The 23,008-nt window shown below is 46.1% G+C and overlaps 1 protein-coding gene across 1 annotated transcript; it reads left to right on the top strand.

Moving 5' to 3' along the window:
* The first annotated feature begins 2,095 nt into the window (after positions 1–2,095).
* On the top strand, positions 2,096–22,641 carry LOC131104680 (uncharacterized). Its single transcript, XM_058052134.1, has 4 exons — positions 2,096–2,720; positions 2,768–5,934; positions 22,255–22,294; positions 22,352–22,641. Exons 1-4 carry the CDS (start codon positions 2,096–2,098, stop codon positions 22,639–22,641), a joined length of 4,122 nt encoding a protein of 1,373 aa, XP_057908117.1.
* Positions 22,642–23,008: the final 367 nt, after the last annotated feature.

Here is a 23,008-nt window from a genome sequence, read left to right as displayed (position 1 = left end):
GAGGCTCATTCCAAGTGTGCCTGACGCAGCTTCTCATCTCGTTCTATCTGCAACAGTGTCGTGTGGCTGAGAAGCACTGCTGTGGAGTTACAGCTAAAATGAGAAAATGTGTTTCTCTCGCTGTGATAATGTATTTCAAGCAACCTATAGGCTTTGTGGTAAAATTTTTCTCCATATATGGCACATGTGTGCCACGTCCAAAAAAGCACTCCACTCCCTCAGAGAAAAGCGTTTTGGCACTTATGGAACACATTTTGTGTGATGTGCTTTATTGCTTGGCTCACACAACCGTTGTTCAAAAAAGCACTTTATTCACTCTCAAATACATTGTGAGCAAAGGATGATACGGCGCGTCAATGTGAACCAGCGGAAGGTGCCAGGAGGCTCATTCCAAGTGTGCCTGACGCAGCTTCTCATGCCGTTCTATCTGCAACAGTTGCGTGTGGCTGAGAAGCACTGCTGTGGAGTTACAGCTAAAATGAGAACATGTGTTTCTCTCATGTGATAATGTATTTCAAGCAACCTATAGGCTTTGTGGTAAAAATTTTCTCCATATATGGCACATGTGTGCCACGTCCAAAAAAGCACTCCACTCCCTCAGAGAAAAGCGTTTTGGCACTTATGGAACACATTTAGTGTGATGTGCTTTATTGCTTGGCTCACACAACCGTTGTTCAAAAAAGCCCTTAATTCACTCTCAAATACATTGTGAGCAAAGGATGATACGGCGCGTCATTGTAAACCAGCGGAAGGTGCCAGGAGGCTCATTCGAAGTGTGCCTGACGCAGCTTCTCATCTCGTTCTATCTGCAACAGTTTCGTGTGGCTGAGAAGCACTGCTGTGGAGTTCCAGCTAAAATGAGAAAATGTGTTTCTCTCGCTGTGATAATGTATTTCAAGCAACCTATAGGCTTTGTGGTAAAAATTTTCTCCATATATGGCACATGTGTGCCACGTCCAAAAAAGCACTCCACTCCCTCAGAGAAAAGCGTTTTGGCACTTATGGAACACATTTTGTGTGATGTGCTTTATTGCTTGGCTCACACAACCGTTGTTCAAAAAAGCACTTTATTCACTCTCAAATACATTGTGAGCAAAGGATGATACGGCGCGTCATTGTAAACCAGCGGAAGGTGCCAGGAGGCTCATTCCAAGTGTGCCTGACGCAGCTTCTCATCCCGTTCTATCTGCAACAGTTTCGTGTGGCTGAGAAGCACTGCTGTGGAGTTACAGCTAAAATGAGAAAATGTGTTTCTCTCGCTGTGATATTGTATTTCAAGCAACCTATAGGCTTTGAGGTAAAAATTTTCTCCATATATGGCCCATGTGTGCCACGTCCAAAAAAGCACTCCACTCGCTCAGAGAAAAGCGATTTGGCATTTATGGAACACATTTAGTGTGATGTGCTTTATTGCTTGGCTCACACAACCGTTGTTCAAAAAAGCACTTTATTCGCTCTCAAATACATTGTGAGCAAAGGATGATACGGCTTGTCATTGTAAACCAGCGGAAGGTGCCAGGAGGGTCATTCTAAGTGTGCCTGACGCAGCTTCTCATGCCGTTCTATCTGCAACAGTTTCGTTTGGCTGAGAAGCACTGCTGTGGAGTTACAGCTAAAATGAGAAAATGTGTTTTTCTCGCTGTGATAATGTATTTCAAGCAACCTATAGGCTTTGTGGTAAAAATTTTCTCCATATATGGCCCATGTGTGCCACGTCCAAAAAAGCACTCCACTCGCTCAGAGAAAAGCGATTTGGCATTTATGGAACACATTTAGTGTGATGTGCTTTATTGCTTGGCTCACACAACCGTTGTTCAAAAAAGCACTCCACTCGCTCAGAGAAAAGCGATTTGGCACTTTTGGAACACATTTAGTGTGATTGTGGTGGACACTAGGGGGCAGGTCTCTCACCCAGTCGGTAGGAGTGTTGGGGGTGTGGTTTGATCCCTCTTTTTTGGCGCGTAAATGTTAGCGCTATATAAGATGTTCCCTCTTTTGTGATGGTGTGGTTTCTGAGCCGTCAAGAAATAAAGCTCTGCATAAGACAATCAAGTGAGTCTTTCCTGCAACAGCCACATTGGTGACCCCGTTGAACATGTTTCAAGAGGCGGATCAGTGTGATTCCTACTCGGCCATGTCGCCCCAACTCCCAGCCCCAGTGGTCGGAGCTGCGGCGAAGCTCCCGGAGTTCTGGCAGAGCGACCCGGCTTCGTGGTTTCAGCACGTCGAGGCGCTGTTCCACTTGAGGGGAATCGCGACAGACGACTCCATGTACTACATGGTCGTCGCTGCTCTTGATCAGACGACCACTCGCCGTGTCATGCAGCTCTTGCGCGCACCTCCGCGTATTGGGAAGTTCGACGCGCTCAAGCAACTTCTGCTTAGGAGGTACTGTCTGTCGCCCGCGGAGAGGGCTGACAGACTGCTTTCGCTGCCCGGCTTGGGCGATGGCACGGCCGCGGACTTGATGGACAATATGCTATCGCTGTTGGGCTCGGATGACGGCGGGTTCCTTTTCCCGCACATTTTCCTGCGCCAACTTCCCCCTCCGGTACGAGCGGTGTTGGCTAACTCTCCCTGTTTGGCCGCGGGAGACTACCGGGGGTTGGCTGAGGACGCTGATCGAGTCCTCCTTGCTACGAGACGGTTCGCTGTGCACGGTGTGGAGGCGGACCCTCAGCAGACGGTGACGGAGGACGCGGACTCGGCAGTGGTGGCTGGTGTGTCTCAGAAGCGGCGCGGGAAGGACCTGTGTTTCTTTCACCAGCGGTTCGGCGCAAAGGCTCGGCGTTGTTCTCCCCCCTGCGCTTTCGGGGCTCCGGGAAACGCCGGCGCCGGCGTCCAGTAGCAGCTGTGGGCGCCGGTGAACGGAGTGAGCTGCTCTTCGTTAACGACTCGCTGTCGGGAAGGCGTTTCTTGGTGGACTCCGGCTCGCAAGTCAGTTTGCTTCCCCCTGGACGCACGGACAAGTCGGCCCGGGGCGGCGGGCCTCTATTAAGTGCCGCGAATGGCTCATCCATCGACACGTTTGGCACAAGGTCGGTGACTGTTTGTTTCCACGGGCGTGAGTTCGAGTGGGACTTTGTCATTGCCTCTATAACTGTCCCCATTATCGGCGCTGACTTTTTGTGTGCTAATGGCTTACTTGTGGACGTTGCCAATCGCCGTTTGATTGATGCTGTGTCATTTGCCACATTTCCGTGCAAGACGGGGGGACTTGGGCCCTTAACACAGGCTAACTTTTTGACGTCGGGTGACGTTTTCCAGCGTCTGTTGGCGGAATTTCCGGCCTTGATCACACCATCTTTTTCTACCGCGGATACCTTACATGGTGTTGAGCATTTCATTCCCACAAGGGGACCGCCGGTTTTTGCGCGCGCTCGTCGCCTTGACGCTGCTAAATTGGCCACGGCTAAAGAGGAGTTCGCCATGATGGAGCGCTTGGGCATCGTGAGGCGGTCTAAGAGCCCGTGGGCCTCGCCTCTACACATGGTGCCCAAGGCGGACGGGTCATGGCGGCCATGTGGCGATTTCCGCCGCCTCAACAATATCACCGCGCACGATCGATACCCCATTCCGCACATTCAGGATTTTTCCGCCCGCCTGGCCGGGGCAACAGTTTTTTCCAAGGTCGACCTGGTCCGCGGTTATCACCAGGTCCCTGTGCGTGCTGAGGATGTGCCCAAGACTGCAGTAATTACCCCGTTCGGCCTTTTCGAGTTTTTGCGCATGCCTTTCGGCCTCAAAGGGGCAGCGCAGACCTTTCAGAGGCTGATGGACTCGGTGTTGCGTGACCTCACTTTTGTGTTCGTCTACCTTGACGACATATTGGTGGCCAGTCCTTCGGCTGAGGAGCACCTGTCGCACCTTACGCAGGTTTTTCGTCGCCTTGATGAGCACGGCCTCATTGTTAACCCGGCCAAATGCCAGTTTGGGCTGCCGGTGATAGATTTTTTGGGCCACCGCATTTCATCACAGGGTGCTATTCCCTTACCGGCCAAGGTACAGGCAGTGGCTGACTTTCCCCGCCCTGCTACTGTCAAAGCGCTGCAGGAATTTTTGGGCATGGTTAATTTTTATAACCGTTTCCTTCCTCGCGCTGCCCACCTCCTGCAACCACTGTACGCAGCCTTGCGGCAGAAAAAGGCTAACGACCCTCTTGACTGGACCTCTGAGCGGGTCCAGGCTTTCCAGCAGGCTAAGTCCGCCCTCGCCGACGCTGCGCTTCTTGCTCACCCCGTTGCTGCAGCGCCGGTGGCCTTGACAACAGACGCGTCTGACATTGCCGTTGGTGCGGTAGTCGAGCAGCGAGTAGAGGGTGTGTGGCAGCCACTTGCATTTTTCAGCCGCAAGCTGCGTGACAACGAGCGGAAGTATAGCGTTTTTGACCGGGAGTTATTGGCGCTTTACCTGGCATGCCGCCATTTTCGTTTCTTGTTGGAGGGCCGCCAATTCACAGCTTATGTCGACCATAAGCCGCTCACCTTTGCTATGTCCAAAGTGACTGAGCCATGGTCGGCCCGCCAGCAGCGCCACTTGGCGGCCATTTCGGAATTCACGACGGACATTCAGCACGTGGCGGGCAAGGCTAACCCAGTTGCTGATTGTCTGTCTCGGGCACTTGTGTCTCCCGTGCTCCTCGGGACGGATTTTTCTGAGTTGGCCGCGGATCAAACCGGTGATCCCGATATCCGATCCCTTGTGTCCGGGAGCACTGCCCTGCAGCTTGAGGACGTGGTGGTACAGGATGGTGGTCCCACACTCCTCTGTGATGTTTCTACTGGCCGCCCCCGGCCCGTGGTTCCGGTGGGTTGGCGGCGCCGGATTTTTGATGCGATGCATTCCCTCTCGCACCCAGGGGTTCGAGCGTCTGTCAAGCTGGTCAGTGCAAAGTTTGTCTGGCCTGGCCTTCGGCGGGATGTCAGGGAGTGGGCAGCTGCATGTGTGGCGTGTCAGCGTGCCAAAGTCCACCGGCATACGAAGGCCCCCCTTGAGCCATTCCCGATTCCAGACAGGCGGTTTGACCATGTGCATGTGGACCTGGTGGGCCCTCTACCTCCCTCGCAGGGGTATACGCACCTGCTCACTATGGTGGATCGTACCACCAGATGGCCCGAGGCGGTCCCGTTGTTTGCCACTGCCTCTGCTGACGTAGCCCGCGCATTTCTATCGGCCTGGGTTGCACGTTTTGGCACTCCGTCCGATATCACCTCGGACAGGGGGCCCCAGTTCGTATCGGAGCTCTGGTCGGCGTTGGCTGCATCCTTGGGTGTGCAAGTGCACCGCACTACAGCCTACCACCCTCAGGCTAACGGTTTGTGTGAGCGTTTTCACCGGTCTCTCAAGGCTGCGTTGCGGGCAGCGCTCACGGATGGCAACTGGGTCGACCGTTTGCCTTGGGTCATGCTGGGGTTGCGGTCGGCTCCCAAGGAGGACCTGGAGGCCGCGCCTGCTGAATTGGTACTCGGACAACCGCTTCGCATTCCGGGCGAGTTTTTACCCGAGAGCTCTACTTCCCAACCGCGCCCTTTCGGGTCCAAGGGACCTGGGACCCCTGGGCCCATTCACCACTGTTTTCCGCGTTCGTTCGTGCCACTGGACCTCAGTTCGGCTCGGTTTGTTTTTGTACGTCATGACGCCCACCGGTCGCCCCTTCAGCCCCCCTACGATGGTCCTTTTCGGGTGCTCGAGCGTGGGCGTAAAGGTTTTGTGCTGGATTTTGGCGGCCGCAACGAGCTTGTTACAGTGGATAGGCTTAAGCCTGCGCACGTGGTAGCAGGGGAAGGAATGTTGCCGGCACAGGTCCCTCGTCGTGGTCGCCCCCCGAGGTCCCCGACCAACCCTGCGCGGATCAGAGAGGACTGTCCTTCTTCCCCTTTGCAGGTTTTGCCCCTTCCTTCGGCTGATGGTCATCGCAGCCGTGGTGGCAGGCTGGTGAGGCCCCCTGTTGGGTTTTCACCTTCTCCCTAGGATTCCCTTCTGGGTGTTCGGGGGGGGGTTGTGTGGTGGACACTAGGGGGCAGGTCTCTCACCCAGTCGGTAGGAGTGTTGGGGGTGTGGTTTGATCCCTCTTTTTTGGCGCGTAAATGTTAGCGCTATATAAGATGTTCCCTCTTTTGTGATGGTGTGGTTTCTGAGCCGTCAAGAAATAAAGCTCTGCATAAGACAATCAAGTGAGTCTTTCCTGCAACAGCCACATGATGTGCTTTATTGCTTGGCTCACACAACCGTTGTTCAAAAAAGCACTTTATTCGCTCTCAAATACATTGTGAGCAAAGGATGATACGGCGCGTCAATGTGAACCAGCGGAAGGTGCCAGGAGGCTCATTACAAGTGTGCCTGACGCAGCTTCTCATCCCGTTCTATCTGCAACAGTTTCGTGTGGCTGAGAAGCACTGCTGTGGAGTTACAGCTAAAATGAGAAAATGTGTTTCTCTCATGTGATAATGTATTTCAAGCAACCTATAGGCTTTGTGGTAAAAATTTTCTCCATATATGGCCCATGTGTGCCACGTCCAAAAAAGCACTCCACTCGCTCAGAGAAAAGCGATTTGGCACTTATGGAACACATTTAGTGTGATGTGCTTTATTGCTTGGCTCACACAACCGTTGTTCAAAAAAGCCCTTAATTCACTCTCAAATACATTGTGAGCAAAGGATGATACGGCGCGTCAATGTGAACCAGCGGAAGGTGCCAGGAGGCTCATTCCAAGTGTGCCTGACGCAGCTTCTCATCCCGTTCTATCTGCAACAGTTTCGTGTGGCTGAGAAGCACTGCTGTGGAGTTACAGCTAAAATGAGAAAATGTGTTTCTCTCGCTGTGATAATGTATTTCAAGCAACCTATAGGCTTTGTGGTAAAAATCTTCTTCATATATGGCACATGTGTGCCACGTCCAAAAAATCACTCCACTCGCTCAGAGAAGAGCGTTTTGGCACTTATGGAACACATTTAGTAGGATGTGCTTTATTGCTTGGCACACACAACCATTGTTCGAAAATGCACTTTATTCACTCTCAAACACATTGTGAACAAAGGATGATACGGCGGGTCATGGTGAGCCAGCGGAAGGTGCCAGGAGGCTTATTCCAAGTGTGCCTGGCGCAGGTCGGCATCCCGTTTTGTCTACAATAGTTTCATGGGGCTGAGAAGTACTGCTGTGGAGTTAGAGCGAAAACTAGAAAAAAAGTAATTCAATTGCTGTGATAATGTATTTCAAGACACCTATAGGCTTTGTTGTAAAAATATTCTCCATATATGGCACATTTGTGCCACGTACAAAAAAGCACTCCACTTGCTCAGAGAACAGCTTTTTGGCACTTATGGAACACATTTAGTGTGATGTGCTTTATTGCTTGGCACACACAACCATTGTTCGAAAATGCACTTTATTCACTCTCAAACACATTGTGAACAAAGGATGATACGGCGGGTCATCGTGAGCCAGCGGAAGGTGCCAGGAGGCTTATTCCAAGTGTGCCTGACGCAGGTCGGCATCCCGTTTTGTCTGCAATAGTTTCATGGGGCTGAGAAGCATGCTGTGGAGTTAGAGCGAAAACCAGAAAAAAAGTGTTTCACTCGCTGTGATAATGTATTTCAAGACACTTATAGGCTTTGTGGTAAAAATCTTCTCCATATATGGCACATTTGTGCCACGTCCAAAAAATCACTCCACTCGCTCAGAGAACAGCGTTTTGGCACTTATGGAACACATTTAGTGTGATGTGCTTTATTGCTTGGCACACACAACCATTGTTCGAAAATGCACTTTCTTCACTCTCAAACACATTGTGAGTACAGTATGATACGGCGGGTCATTGTGATCCAGCAGAAGGTGTCAGGAGGCTCAATCTAAGTGTGCCTGACGCAGGTCGGCATCCCGTTTTGTCTGCAATAGTTTCATGGGGCTGAGAAGCACTGCTGTGGAGTTAGAGCGAAAACTAGAAAAAAAGTGTTTCACTCGCTGTGATAATGTATTTCAAGACACCTATAGGCCTTGTGGTAAAAGTCTTCTCCATATATGGCACATTTGTGCCACGTCCAAAGAAGCACTCCAGTCGCTCAGAGAAGAGCGTTTTGGCACTTACGGAACACATTTAGTGTGATGTGCTTTATTGCTTGGCACACACAACCATTATTCGAAAATGCACTTTATTCACTCTCAAACACATTGTGAGCAAAGTATGATACGGCGGGTCATTGTGATCCAGCAGAAGGTGTCAGGAGGCTCAATCTAAGTGTGCCTGACGCAGGTCGGCATTCCGTTTTGTCTGCAATAGTTTCATGGGGCTGAGAAGCACTGCTGTGGAGTTAGAGCGAAAACTAGAAAAAAGTGTTTCAATCGCTGTGATAATGTATTTCAAGACACCTATAGGCCTTGTGGTAAAAGTCTTCTCCATATATGGCACATTTGTGCCACGTACAAAAAAGCACTCCACTTGCTCAGAGAACAGCTTTTTGGCACTTATGGAACACATTTAGTGTGATGTGCTTTATTGCTTGGCACACACAACCATTGTTCGAAAATGCACTTTATTCACTCTCAAACACATTGTGAACAAAGGATGATACGGCGGGTCATCGTGAGCCAGCGGAAGGTGCCAGGAGGCTTATTCCAAGTGTGCCTGGCGCAGGTCGGCATCCCGTTTTGTCTACAATAGTTTCATGGGGCTGAGAAGTACTGCTGTGGAGTTAGAGCGAAAACTAGAAAAAAAGTAATTCAATTGCTGTGATAATGTATTTGAAGACACCTATGGGCTTTGTTGTAAAAATATTCTCCATATATGGCACATTTGTGCCACGTACAAAAAAGCACTCCACTCGCTCAGAGAACAGCGTTTTGGCACTAATGGAACACATTTAGAGATGTGATTTAATGCTTGGCACACACAACCATTGTTCGAAAATGCACTTTATTCACTCTCAAACACATTGTGAACAAAGGATAATACGGCGGGTCATCGTGAGCCAGCGGAAGGTGCCAGGAGGCTTATTCCAAGTGTGCCTGACGCAGGTCGGCATCCCGTTTTGTCTGCAATAGTTTCATGGGGCTGAGAAGCACTGCTGTGGAGTTAGAGCGAAAACTAGAAAAAAAGTGTTTCACTCGCTGTGATAATGTATTTCAAGACACCTATAGGCTTTGTTGTAAAAATATTCTCCATATATGGCACATTTGTGCCACGTACAAAAAAGCACTCCACTTGCTCAGAGAACAGCGTTTTGGCACTTATGGAACACATTAGTGTGATGTGCTTTATTGCTTGGCACACATAATCATGGTTCGAAAATGCACTTTATTCACTCTCAAACACATTGTGAACAAAGGATGATACGGCGGGTCATTGTGATTCAGCAGAAGGTGTCAGGAGGCTCATTCCAAGTGTGCCTGACGCAGCTTTGCATCTCGTTCTATCTGCAACAGTTTCATGTGGCTGAGAACCACTGCTGTGGAGTTAGAGCGAAAATGAGAAAAAGTGTTTCACTCGCTGTGATAATGTATTTCAAGCAACCTATAGGCTTTGTGGTAAAAATCTTCTCCATATATGGCACATGTGTGCCACGTCCAAAAAATCACTCCACTCGCTCAGAGAACAGCGTTTTGGCACTCATGGAACACATTTAGTGTGATGTGCTTTATTGCTTGGCACACACAACCATTGTTCGAAAATGCACTTTATTCACTCTGAAACACATTGTGAACAAAGGATGATACGGCGGATCATCGTAAGCCAGCGGAAGGTGCCAGGAGGCTTTTTCCAAGTGTGCCTGGCGCAGGTCGGCATCCCGTTTTGTCTGCAATAGTTTCATGGGGCTGAGAAGCACTGCTGTGGAGATAGAGCGAAAACTAGAAAAAAAAGTGTTTCACTCGCTGTGATAATGTATTTCAAGACACCTATAGGCTTTGTTGTAAAAATCATCTCCATATATGGCACATTTGTGCCACGTCCAAAGAAGCACTCCAGTCGCTCAGAGAAGAGCGTTTTGGCACTTATGGAACACATTTAGTGTGATGTGCTTTATTGCTTGGCACACACAAACCATTATTCGAAAATGCACTTTATTCACTCTCAAACACATTGTGAGCAAAGTATGATACGGCGGGTCATTGTGATCCAGCAGAAGGTGTCAGGAGGCTCAATCTAAGTGTGCCTGACGCAGCTCTGCATCTCGTTCTATCTGCAACAGTTTCATGTGGCCGAGAAGCACTGCTGTGGAGTTAGAGCGAAAATGAGAAAAAGTGTTTCACTCGCTGTGATAATGTATTTCAAGCAACCTATAGGCTTTGTGGTAAAAATCTTCTCCATATATGGCACATGTGTGCCACGTCCAAAAAATCACTCCACTCGCTCAGAGAACAGCGTTTTGGCACTAATGGAACACATTTAGAGATGTGATTTTTGCTTGGCACACACAACCATTGTTCGAAAATGCACTTTATTCACTCTCAAACACATTGTGAACAAAGGATAATACGGCGGGTCATCGTGAGCCAGCGGAAGGTGCCAGGAGGCTTATTCCAAGTGTGCCTGACGCAGGTCGGCATCCCGTTTTGTCTGCAATAGTTTCATGGGGCTGAGAAGCATGCTGTGGAGTTAGAGCAAAAACTAGAAAAAAAGTGTTTCACTCGCTGTGATAATGTATTTCAAGACACTTATAGGCTTTGTGGTAAAAATCTTCTCCATATATGGCACATTTGTGCCACGTCCAAAAAATCACTCCACTCGCTCAGAGAACAGCGTTTTGGCACTTATGGAACACATTTAGTGTGACGTGCTTGGCACACACAACCATTGTTCGAAAATGCACTTTCTTCACTCTCAAACACATTGTGAGTACAGTATGATACGGCGGGTCATTGTGATCCAGCAGAAGGTGTCAGGAGGCTCAATCTAAGTGTGCCTGACGCAGGTCGGCATCCCGTTTTGTCTGCAACAGTTTCATGTGGCCGAGAAGCACTGCTGTGGAGTTAGAGCGAAAATGAGAAAAAGTGTTTCACTCGCTGTGATAATGTATTTCAAGCAACCTATAGGCTTTGTGGTAAAACTCTTCTCCATATATGGCACATGTGTGCCACGTCCAAAAAAGCACTCCACTTGCTCAGAGAACAGCGTTTTGGCACTTATGGAACACATTAGTGTGATGTGCTTTATTGCTTGGCACACATAATCATGGTTCGAAAATGCACTTTATTCACTCCAAACACATTGTGAGCAAAGTATGATACGGCGGGTCATTGTGATCCAGCAGAAGGTGTCAGGAGGCTCATTCCAAGTGTGCCTGACGCAGCTTTGCATCTCGTTCTATCTGCAACAGTTTCATGTGGCCGAGAAGCACTCCTGTGGAGTTAGAGCGAAAATGAGAAAAAGTGTTTCACTCGCTGTGATAATGTATTTCAAGCAACCTATAGGCTTTGTGGTAAAAAGCTTCTCCATATATGGCACATGTGTGCCACGTCCAAAAATAACTCCACTCGCTCAGAGAAAAGCGTTTTGGCACTAATAGAACACATTTAGTGATGTGATTTATTGCTTGGCTCACACAACCATTGTTCGAAAATGCACTTTATTCACTCTCAAACACATTGTGAGCAAAGTATGATACGGCGGGTCATTGTGATCCAGCAGAAGGTGTCAGGAGGCTCATTCCAAGTGTGCCTGACGCAGCTTTGCATCTCGTTCTATCTGCAACAGTTTCATGTGGCTGAGAACCACTGCTGTGGAGTTAGAGCGAAAATGAGAAAAAGTGTTTCACTCGCTGTGATAATGTATTTCAAGCAACCTATAGGCTTTGTGGTAAAAATCTTCTCCATATATGGCACATGTGTGCCACGTCCAAAAAATCACTCCACTCGCTCAGAGAACAGCGTTTTGGCACTAATGGAACACATTTAGTGTGATGTGCTTTATTGCTTGGCACACACGACCATTGTTCGAAAATGCACTTTATTCACTCTCAAACACATTGTGAACAAAGGATGATACGGCGGGTCATCGTGAGCCAGCGGAAGGTGCCAGGAGGCTTATTCCAAGTGTGCCTGGCGCAAGTCGGCATCCCGTTTTGTCTGCAATAGTGTCATGGGGCTGAGAAGCACTGCTGTGGAGTTAGAGCGAAAACTAGGGAAAAAAAGTGTTTCACTCGATGTGATAAGCCTATAACACTTATAGGCTTTGTGGTAAAAATTTTCTCCATATATGGCACATTTGTGCCACGTCCAAAAAATCACTCCACTCGCTCAGAGAACAGCGTTTTGGCACTTATGGAACACATTTAGTGTGATGTGCTTTATTGCTTGGCACACACAACCATTGTTCGAAAATGCACTTCATTCACTCTCAAACACATTGTGAGCAAAGTATGATACGGCAGGTCATTGTGATCTAGCAGAAGGTGCCAGGAGGCTCATTCTAAGTGTGCTTGACGCAGCGTTGCATCTCGTTCTATCTGCAACAGTTTCATGTGGCCGAGAAGCACTGCTGTGGAGTTAGAGCGAAAATAAGAAAAAGTGTTTCACTCGCTGTGATAATGTATTTCACGCAACCTATAGGCTTTGTGGTAAAAATCTTCTCCATATATGGCACATGTGTGCCACGTCCAAAAAATCACTCCACTCGCTCAGAGAAGAGCGTTTTGGCACTTATGGAACACATTTAGTGTGATGTGCTTTATTGCTTGGCACACACAACCATTGTTCGAAAATGCACTTTATTCACTCTCAAACACATTGTGAGCAAAGGATGATACGGCGGGTCATTGTGAGCCAGCGGAAGGTGCCACGAGGCTAATTCCAAGTGTGCCTGACGCAGCCTCGAATCCTGTTCTATCTGCAATAGTTTCATGTATCCGAGAAGCACTGCTGTGGAGTTAGAGCGAAAATGAGAAAAAGTGTTTCACTCGCTGTGATAATGTATTTCAAGCAACCTAAAGGCTTTGTGGTAAAAATCTTCTTCATATATGACGGACAATTATCGATCCCTAAATTAATTAAATTGCAACAAAATATTGCAAAAAGGAACAATAATCAAACCAAAAAAATGCAAAAGGTATGATGACCTATTATATTGGAAGGAGTTGGCAGAGAAAAGGCAAAAAGGCAAGGCGAAGATGGAAGAAAGGAAGGTGAGGGATAGAGCAGAAAGTGAAGGTTGTAAAAAGGAAGAGTTATACAAGATAGTAAGGGAAGTTTTACTTCATGAGTATCAGAAAGATGAAGGAAAAGTAAGTGAGGAGAAAGACTCAGACAGGAAGGTAACGAAAGTAGGGTTATGCCAACTAAAGGAGTGAGCAATAGTAGTCAAAATGATGGTGTAGTAAGTGGACAATCACGATTGTATCCACAGTTCCCTGAACCCCCATATTATGACAACCACGATGTCAGACCATCAGCACCATACCCACCACAAACAAGAGCTAAACCTTTTTCTGTTGAGTGGTCAAAACAGATGGGAGAAGTATTTTCTCCTAAATCGCCACCTCGGGTTTCACCGGAAACCGATGCGTTTCCAATGATAGAGGTACCAAACCCTAATGTAGTCGCAGTACATGCCAATTCAAATCCTGGCATAAAAGGGTGGGTTGATAAACATTTCATCGGAATGCCCACAGTAACTATGGCAGACTATATCACACACGTGCAGCATGCAGCATGCAAAATGCAGGTGTTAAGTAACAAAAATAAGATGCAAAAAATACACACCTTTGTTACAGAAAATGGAGAAATCCTCTTCCAAAGACAAGGAAGATTCAGAGGAAAATGTAGAGGAAGAGGAACAGGTAGAGGAACAGGTAGACAGAATGTGCGAAGCTATCCCAACACTACTGGATGTTGGAATTGCGGTGAAGAAGGTCACTCCCGTGATTGTGACAAAGGCCAGTTCAAAAGGAACCAAAAGCCATTTGCCTTTGCCTTTGAACATCCCCGACCGGAAGTCACATTGGAAGTGAATGGTAATCCAATCAGATTCCTTTGTGACTCGGGAGCATGTAGAACAACTTGCAGGGAAGAATTTCCACATTTCAGATCTGCAGGCAATACATGGCTCAGGACAGCAGGAGGAGATTTGACAATAGCAATCAACTCCCTACCAGCAACTATTAGAGACCCGCAAGGGGGGGACATGTAAACTATCCATCCTCCTAGCCCCACAATGTCCAGCAAATTTACTAGGAAGAGTAATGGGAGCATTGGGTCTTGCCCTAGTTCCCGCAGACAAGGGCCAACTGGTAGTGAGGCAAAAACACGAATTACCAAGGTATATCTATTCCCTGGACATCCCAAACAAGCCTCCCTCGAGCATAGGCACTAGCCTCCTACAGGAAGCTTTACCATTGCTTCAAATAGTACAGGATCAAAATGCCACCAGATGAACTGCATGTAACCATTAATTTAAGACAAGACAGCGGACCCGACCTAAACTATGAGAAGAAATTAGAAAAAAGCTACACCTGCAAAAATACTCCTTACACATTTGTATACTGATGGAGGAAGTACTGTAGCAGTGGCCGTGACATTAAAAGAACTTGACCCATTGTATTATGGGTGGACGAAGCCACATGTATCACTCTACAAAGAGTCGGATGACAAATGGAAAGACACAGGGCAGATAATACAAATTGGGATGAATGCCAAAGACTGGACTGTAGACCCACAGGGGTATGAAGTCAGTGAATCCACAGACTATTGAGAAAACCATTTTTCTGGACAATTCAGGTTAATTTTGGCAGACACATAATAGATTCAGCTTGATCAACTTGTGTTTTGACTGAAGAGAAAAAAAACAAATTAAAAAACATACCAACAATATTGTGGTCTCTAGGTCCATCAGACGTGCCCAACCTGTACAAATTAAAGCTAAAAATGATTACATGCTACAATTTTGTAGGCAATCAGTGAAGTATTTAGGCCAGGGGTCGGGAACCTTTCTGGCTATAAGAGCCATGAAGACCAGATATTTTAAAATGTGTATCTGTGAGAGCCATATACATTTTTTTAAATGCAATAAAATGTGTGCATTTTTATGTAAGACCAACAGTTTTAGATATAATGGGCTCTAATTACGTAGACCAGGCACACTACCCCACGCCAATGGGGTGTGGCCAGCACACTTCGTGAGCAGCGCAGTGTCCAATAATAAATCAAATACTTCATTCATTCATTCATTTTCTACCGCTTTTTCCTCACGAGGGTCGCGGGGGTGCTGGAGCCTATCCCAGCTGTCTTCGGGCGAGAGGCGGGGTACACCCCGGACTGGTCGCCAGCCAATCACAGGGCACATATAGACAAACAACCATTCACACTCACATTCATACCTATGGACAATTTGGAGTGGCTAATTAACCTAGCATGTTTTTGGAATGTGGGAGGAAACCGGAGTACCCGGAGAAAACCCACGCATGCACGGGGAGAACATGCTAACTCCAAACAGAGATGGCCGAGGGCGGGGACCGAACCCTGGTCTCCTAGCTGTGAGGTCTGCGCACTAACCACCAGACCGCCGTGCCGCCTAAATCAAATACTTGCTGCCATTAATGCAACTTCTGCTGCTGCATGGTTTTGCACCGTACTCAGTATATTTCATTCTTTTGGCCATCTTTGCCAGAAGGCTTGGTTCTGCAGCTTTAGCTAGGTGACTATTTGACTAAAAGAGGAAAGTTTACATTTACATCTTAATGACCGAGGTAGACTACCACATTACCCAGTAATAATCAAGTTTTGGTGTTTGACCTGGAAAATATCATCAGGAAAGATAGATATGGTCGGCCGTATTGCAGTAGAAAATAGATGGACGGATTAAAATGCATAAGAAAGTTGTTGATTTTTAATATTTTTAACAGTGAATTCTGTGATGTTTACTTTAAAATGTTAGCAAACATACATTTTTATTGTGGTAAGAAATGCTTGAGAGCCAGATACAGTCATCAAAAGAGCCCTACCTGGCTCCCGAGCCATAGGTTCCCTACCTCTGATTTAGGCCATCAGTTGACAGGACAAGGATGAACTATTCTAGCGGATAGGACACAAGCAATTTTAAATGCACCTAAACCACAAACAAAAAGCAAATGATGTCCTTCTTAGGACTCACTAATTAGATGTAGATGATGGATTCCAAACTATGCACAAATAGTGTCACCATTAACAAACTTAATGTATACAAATAATGTCACTCTTACAGTGGAATGAGGAGGCAGAAAAAGCATTCTGTGAAAAAGAGTACTGGTAGGAAGTATGATTCTAGCACTGCATGATTACAGCAAAATATTTAAACAAACAGTAGATTTTAAAGGTGTGAAGTGAGACTGAGGTCATGTACTCAGTCTTACTACAATAGTATGGTGCAAAGAAACGACCAATAGCGTACTACTCTTGTAAGTTAGATGCAGTAGCATGTGTCATGCCACATTGTGTGCGGGCTGTAATAGCAGCAGCTATAGCCGTGGAAACAAGTGCAACCATTGTATTGTTCCATTCACTAGTACTGAAAGTACCTCATGCGGTTTCCACCCTGCTATTACAGACTAACATGACATTTTAACACTTAACACTTAACACTTGAGCGATGTACAACCTAGCTACACTTCTACCACTCCCTGAGGAAAGCGAAACACATGATTGTTATGAACTAACAACACAAACTGCAAAGTGTAGACCAGACATATTAGATCAGGCACTAACAAAGAGAGGAGATTTTTGTAGATGTTTCCTCAAAGAAAAATGATTTGGGGAAAAATAATAACAGGCTATGCAGTCATAGCGCTTACAGAAGCATGCAAATTAATGAAAGGTCAAAATGTGACAAATTATACCGATAGCCAATATGTATATTGAACAGTACATACCTTTGCACAATACTGGCAAAACAGAGGTATGATAACATAAACGGGAAAACCAGTAACTCATGCATGATTATTAACAGCATTACTAGAAGTAGTGCAATTACCAAAACGAATTGCTGTATGTAAATGCACGGCACATACAAATAATACTAATACCGATATCCTTGGGAAATGCGTTCAAGCAACTGAACCATCTTAAGACTGAAAAATTACAAGTAGACTTTGAGATATTGATATTCCAAAACAGGAAATTGACCACTGGCTTAGGAATAAAGCAACCCTGGACAAAAATGCTCATATGTCGACAGATAAGAAACCTATCTTGCCAAAAAAAAAGTGTAAAAGTGGGCTGATATTTTGAGCCATGGTGTTACACATGTCTCAACAGGAGTTGAGACTATTAACACCCACTTTAATTCGTATTTAAAAAATCTTATTCAAAAAAAATTTGTAGAGCGTTTTTAACGTGTGCAAAACACAACGTCCAGGACAACTTGTGACCAAGGTGTGGCCAATTTCCAAAACCACAATATGAATTTCAAGTAATACACATGGACTTTATTGAGCTAAATAAAAGTGAAGGAAGGTCAGCCCTGATTCTTGCATCCCAGAGCTGTTGTAGATTGGCCTCAGATGGGATGGAGTAGGGATTATGTGTATGAGATGGACCAGGATCCTGTTCCTGGACCAGATACTTGCTCCTTCACCCCATTATCTTTATTACCTCCTGCGTTTAGTTTTCCAATGAGTGAATGGCCAAAATGCCTGAGACCATCCTGGCCTTTTGGTTCTCCCACAATGATCTCTGCAAAGATAACACAAGACGCAGCACAGGATGCTTTGTCCTGACCTTCTACTAACTTTACTAGAGGTTGACAGGTACTGATCACAGTTTAACATGGTATTCATCTAAGCTGCATGGAATATATTTTGAATGAAACAAAATTAGACTACAGCAGTCACTTTGTAAATTAACTTGAAAAAGAAAAGAAAAAAAAGGAAGGAAAACAGGAACAATGTTCCACATGGACTTAAAGAACCATAGCGCGTACCATCCCCAAAGTGGAGGACTGGTAGAACAAAAAAATGCATGGAAGAAACAAAGCGTCCAAGGACACAATGTTTAGATTGTGTTAAATTACAAATAAACATAACGGCAACAAATGGTTTGAGTCCATATGAAACATTGTTTGTTACACCTTATAGGTTGACACAGTTCAGAAATGTGTAGGAAACTGATGTTGATGTCCACTTTGATAGAAGACATGAGACTGACACCAGGAGACTGAGTGTTGAGTAAAAGTGGAAAAAGAAAACACTGGCACTCTCCCAAGTGGGAAGGGCCTTATTATTATTACTGTTAACGACACCAACAGCATTAAGAATTGCAGAAAGAAGTACTTGGATACATCAAACCCATTGTAAAGTAGTCATTGTTCGGGAGTCTGACGAGGAAGGTAAAGACCAGTCTGTGATGCAGGGGACTTCAGAGTCCTAGACTCTGAGGCATCGTGCTGAGCAGTGAAGATTATAGCACATATCCTTGTCCAGAAAACCGAACAATGCATCCTAGTTCTAAGATCACTATTATAACAGGAGGATTGGTGTTCCTGATATGTTGCAGTGTCTTCTTTCCCATACAGTGCCTCAGTGTCTCAGAGATCTTGATCGCACACCTCCACCCTTGCTCTGCCAACAACCTGACAACAACATCCTGATTCAACAACATGCATGATGAGTCCTCTCATCTCACCAGCCATGCCATTGTGTCTAGTTTTATCTTCACCAAGACCTGAAGAAGATCCATCACATGAACTGTGCTCTAACAGCAAACGATCACTTCCAGACATGCATTGCGACTCGTATCCAAACGGATGCTTAGCCCACTTTCCAAGACTACTGAAGAGTTCAGAAGATGTTTGCTGACATGGTGTTTATGGTGACGACAATCACATCAACAGCCACTAAAGTGGAATGTGGCCGACTCAGAACTGGAGAGGATCACACCTTTGATGCAAGGACAAGCAAGCACCAGAAATGGCCACCTGCAAGGAGGACATCCAGAGGAGAGACTGGAACAGCAATATGACCCTGGCATGTGCAGCAAAGGAGACTTTGGACCAAAGACTTGATGGAGGACTTTCTTAACAAGCAAGGTGGAAAGAAGCAAGGATGGGATGTGATGGGATCATGCCTACTCTGACTCACCTGATGCCAAGGATGACACTGAGGTTGACAGTGACACACACACACATGCACACACACACGAACACACACACGAACACACACAAACAGTACTAGAGAACAGACGTGTGGCGCTGATGTAGAGAAATACCACTATGACATTGTATATAACATGAGCGGAACATGTGCAGTAGTGACATTACTGATTCCAGTATCCATTTACCCTATGAATGTTGACATGTTACTAAATGCTATCTTTGAAGCAGATGAACATCATCTCCCAAACTACTTCCAAACGAAAAGGGAGGTCCCAGACACCAACTGGATAACGCAAGACAATCCCACTTACATCGATGCCATCAGCGTGCCACGAGGGGTACCACCTGAATACAAACTAGAAAAATCAGATTGCAGCGGGTTTGGAGAAAAGTATTATCCCATGGATAAGTTAACAAAAATGTGGATAGGATTAACTACCTCCACTATGACATACAAAAGCTTGGGAACTACACCGAGGCCGGACTCACAGCAATTCGAGAACAACTCCATGCCACGTCACTCATGGCCTTCCAGAATCGCATCACCTTGGATGGACTGCTGACACATCAGCAAGGAGTGTGCGCCATGTTTGGCGACCAATGTTGCATGTCCATCCCCAACAATACAGATTCCACAGGAATGCTCATGCGTGCGATCTCTGGTTTAGAGGCGCTAAACACCAAGATGAAGAACACTGGTGTTAACACCGAGATGTTTGGTGACTGGTGGAGAACACTTTGGGGACAATGGTCTCCTTATGTGATGTCCATGCTTATTGCATTCGCTGTTGTCCTTCTTTTGTGCGCCTTATGTGGATGTTGTATCTCTATCTTGAAGGTTAGAATCACATGGACTGTGAATTTAGCCATGGCACCAATGACAACAAGGTAAATGAAATGTACCCCCTACTGGTGGCAGGTGGCAGCGATGACAGTGATGATGACTAGGACAACCATTATAGATATGCTCCTGACTTGTTTCCTGACCAAGACAAGTACTTTGACTCAGATGACGAGAACACTTCCGTTTAAATGTAAGCATATTTTCTGACAAAGATGACCTGCAAGGAAACAACCGAGAGGAGACCCATGGAGCGACTGCAAACAGATAAAAGCGTGATAAACAGGAAATGTTAGAATAAAATGTAGATACAGATATTATTTTGTTAGTTATCACCCTTATATCCATTTGCTTAGACAATAGAAAGTGTTTGAATGTGCTGAAAAAGGAATGTTCCTGTGACCCTAATCAGAGACCCTCAGCGACCCCCAGGTCCTGCAGGTGCCTGGATGCTCCAACAGCGACTCTGCAGATGCTCATGTTAATCCTGCAAGAAAGTGTCAAGCTAAAGAACTCATAAAACATTAAAAGTAGTTGCTCTCACATACACACACACATAGACAAACAAATACAGCTCGTGCAACTGCCTTCTACACCCCCCCTTAGAGTTGCACGACCATGTAGTAGCGACCCCCGAAAGAGAATAAAAGGAGAGGAGTGTGAACTGCATATTCAGAGTGGAGCGGCATGTCACTGGGTATGTGGTTTCACTCTCCTCGCTGCGAGCAACTTTGAATATTGTCGTCTGTCTCTTCTGTATTTCTGTATTTAAGTGTTTTTACAAGTGTCACAGGAGTTTGAACCTGACAATGTGTGCCACGTCCAAAAAAGCACTTTACTCGCTCAGAGAAGAAGGGATTTAGGGTTAAGGGTTAGGGTTAGGGTTAGGGTTCGGGTTAGGGTTAGGGCTAGGATTAGGATTAGGATTAGGATTAGGGTTAGGGTTAGGGTTAGGGTTAGGGTTATGGTGAGGGTTAGGCTTAGGCTTAGGCTTAGGGTTAGGGTTAGGGTTTATGTTTATGTTAAATACGTGTCTATGTTTATTGTAACGTCGTTGCCAACGCTATGGAAAGGACACGACTGTGATCGCTAACAAGCTTTTATTACACAACAATACTGGCTACTGTCGGCCGTAACCACGCCGTTGCAACCACCGCAACAGTGCTTCCTCAACACGACACGCCCCCACCCCTGGTGCATTCACAGTCACGCGGAACAGTCAGACACTCAAGAGCACAACATGTCAACATGAACACGTCAGGGTCACTACATTATTTTATCAATCAGAAAAGAAAATGGGGATGAATACGAGCCTGATTCTCTCAAATCAAAATTCAACTCTCTGGCACGTTACATGATGGAAAAACGAAAGTACGTGATAATAAGCTCATGATTAAATAGTATGTGATAATAAGATCATCACATGGTTTGTCTGGTATCAGGCCCAGTATCATGCCCCCAAGTGTCAGTATCAGCCCGAGACCGAAGGCACGCAGTGATGACCTCTAAATATCACGCGATATAAACTCCTCAGGCTTAAACATTAAAATGTGGAGTTTTGTGGTGAGAGTGTGGATAGTGTTTGTCGATGCATAGTGGAGATGTTGTATCAAAAAAGAGGAATCGCCTCAAACCAAAAGTTAAGAAAAAAATATTATTGAATAAAAATCAATTATATCTCCCATATTCTTCTTGCATACATCTTGCTAGTTACACAAGCACTTTCCCTGAGCCCATGCCAGCGAGGTGACATAAAATGAACCGAGCCATATCACATGATACATGGCATTTATGGACAATAAAACATTCAGTATTTTATATATACTGTATATTTAATCTTACGCTTTTTAGATTAATCAATTGGTTCTACAATGTTTTGTAGTACATAAACATTTCCAAGAGCCAAAACCGATGAGCATTCAATGCATCATACATGAAGATACAGCCGCCTGTAATTGTATCCAAGGCCAACAGGTGGTTTCGTGTGCACATGAAGGTTCAAGAAATTGAACCAGTTGACTGAAATGGTTTCAAAGCCTCATGGGGTGTCATCTCGCCATCACTTTTGAACAGTGTCTGAGAAATCTTCATTTTAATTATATAACCTCAGGGTATAATAACATCAAAATGAGAATATGAGCATTTGGCAGAAATTGATGCAGCATATGGCTGAAATGCAGAAAGAATGACATTTTGATGACATTAGGACACTGTAGTCTGATTTAGTTTTTTAAAACAATTGTCTTTTATGTAGGGTAGATGAGTATCAAGTTAAGCTGTGACCAGTGCAGGTCAAGGGTCAGAGGACAGATGGTCAGGGCACAATAGCCTGTGTTGTCTTCCTTCTTTTCATCCTTGCAGAGCTCATTGGGGGAGATCCAAAAGGCCAGGAGGGTCTTAGGTATTTACGGTTATTCACTCAGGAGAGTGAATAAAAATTGCACGTAGTGTCTGTCAGGAGAGGCCGAGCGGCCTGGCAAGTCAGCCACAGCCCAGCCCGCGGGCCGACCACAGCAGACAGAGCAGTCCAGAGCGCAGACAGAGGCCACCAGCGCCAAGCTCCCAGCCAGGCGAAGCCACAAGACCGAGCAGCAGCAGAACAGGTCAGCGGCAAGCCGCAGCACAGCAGCGGACGCGCAGACGAAGCAGCGAAAGCAACCACAGAGACAGAACAGCGGAGACAAAGCAGTGGAGACAAAACAGCGGAGTTCTCAGACGGCTGGCATTCAGGCAGATTACACCTTCTGAGCAGATACACAGGCACATGAGAGGAGCGAGGGAGGGAGTAAACCCAGGCGGCTACGGGCATCTCACCACAATAGGACGCCGAAAGACACGTATGCCCCAACAGCACACCGATCACTGTCTCAGTCGAACACTTGACCCGGAAGTACACAGACGGAAGTGCAGAGAGAGAAGCAGTGAGAGGAGCGCTGCTTAAATACTCTCCACCTACACAATGATTGGCCGGCAGTGAACTCTGTTTAACGGGACACGCTGCATAGGGAGATATGGATATACTTCTATGCTGCTACAACTTCATCTGCCAACTGCTCTTGAATGCTGGCTGATCCATGTGCGGCATCCTGCAGACATTGTAAAGATAGCTGTTAAG

Source organism: Doryrhamphus excisus, chromosome 16, assembly GCF_030265055.1.
Source record: "Doryrhamphus excisus isolate RoL2022-K1 chromosome 16, RoL_Dexc_1.0, whole genome shotgun sequence".
Classification (NCBI taxonomy): domain Eukaryota; kingdom Metazoa; phylum Chordata; class Actinopteri; order Syngnathiformes; family Syngnathidae; genus Doryrhamphus; species Doryrhamphus excisus.
Note: the sequence above shows the minus strand (reverse complement) of the source record. Positions and strands in the feature narration are given on the sequence as shown.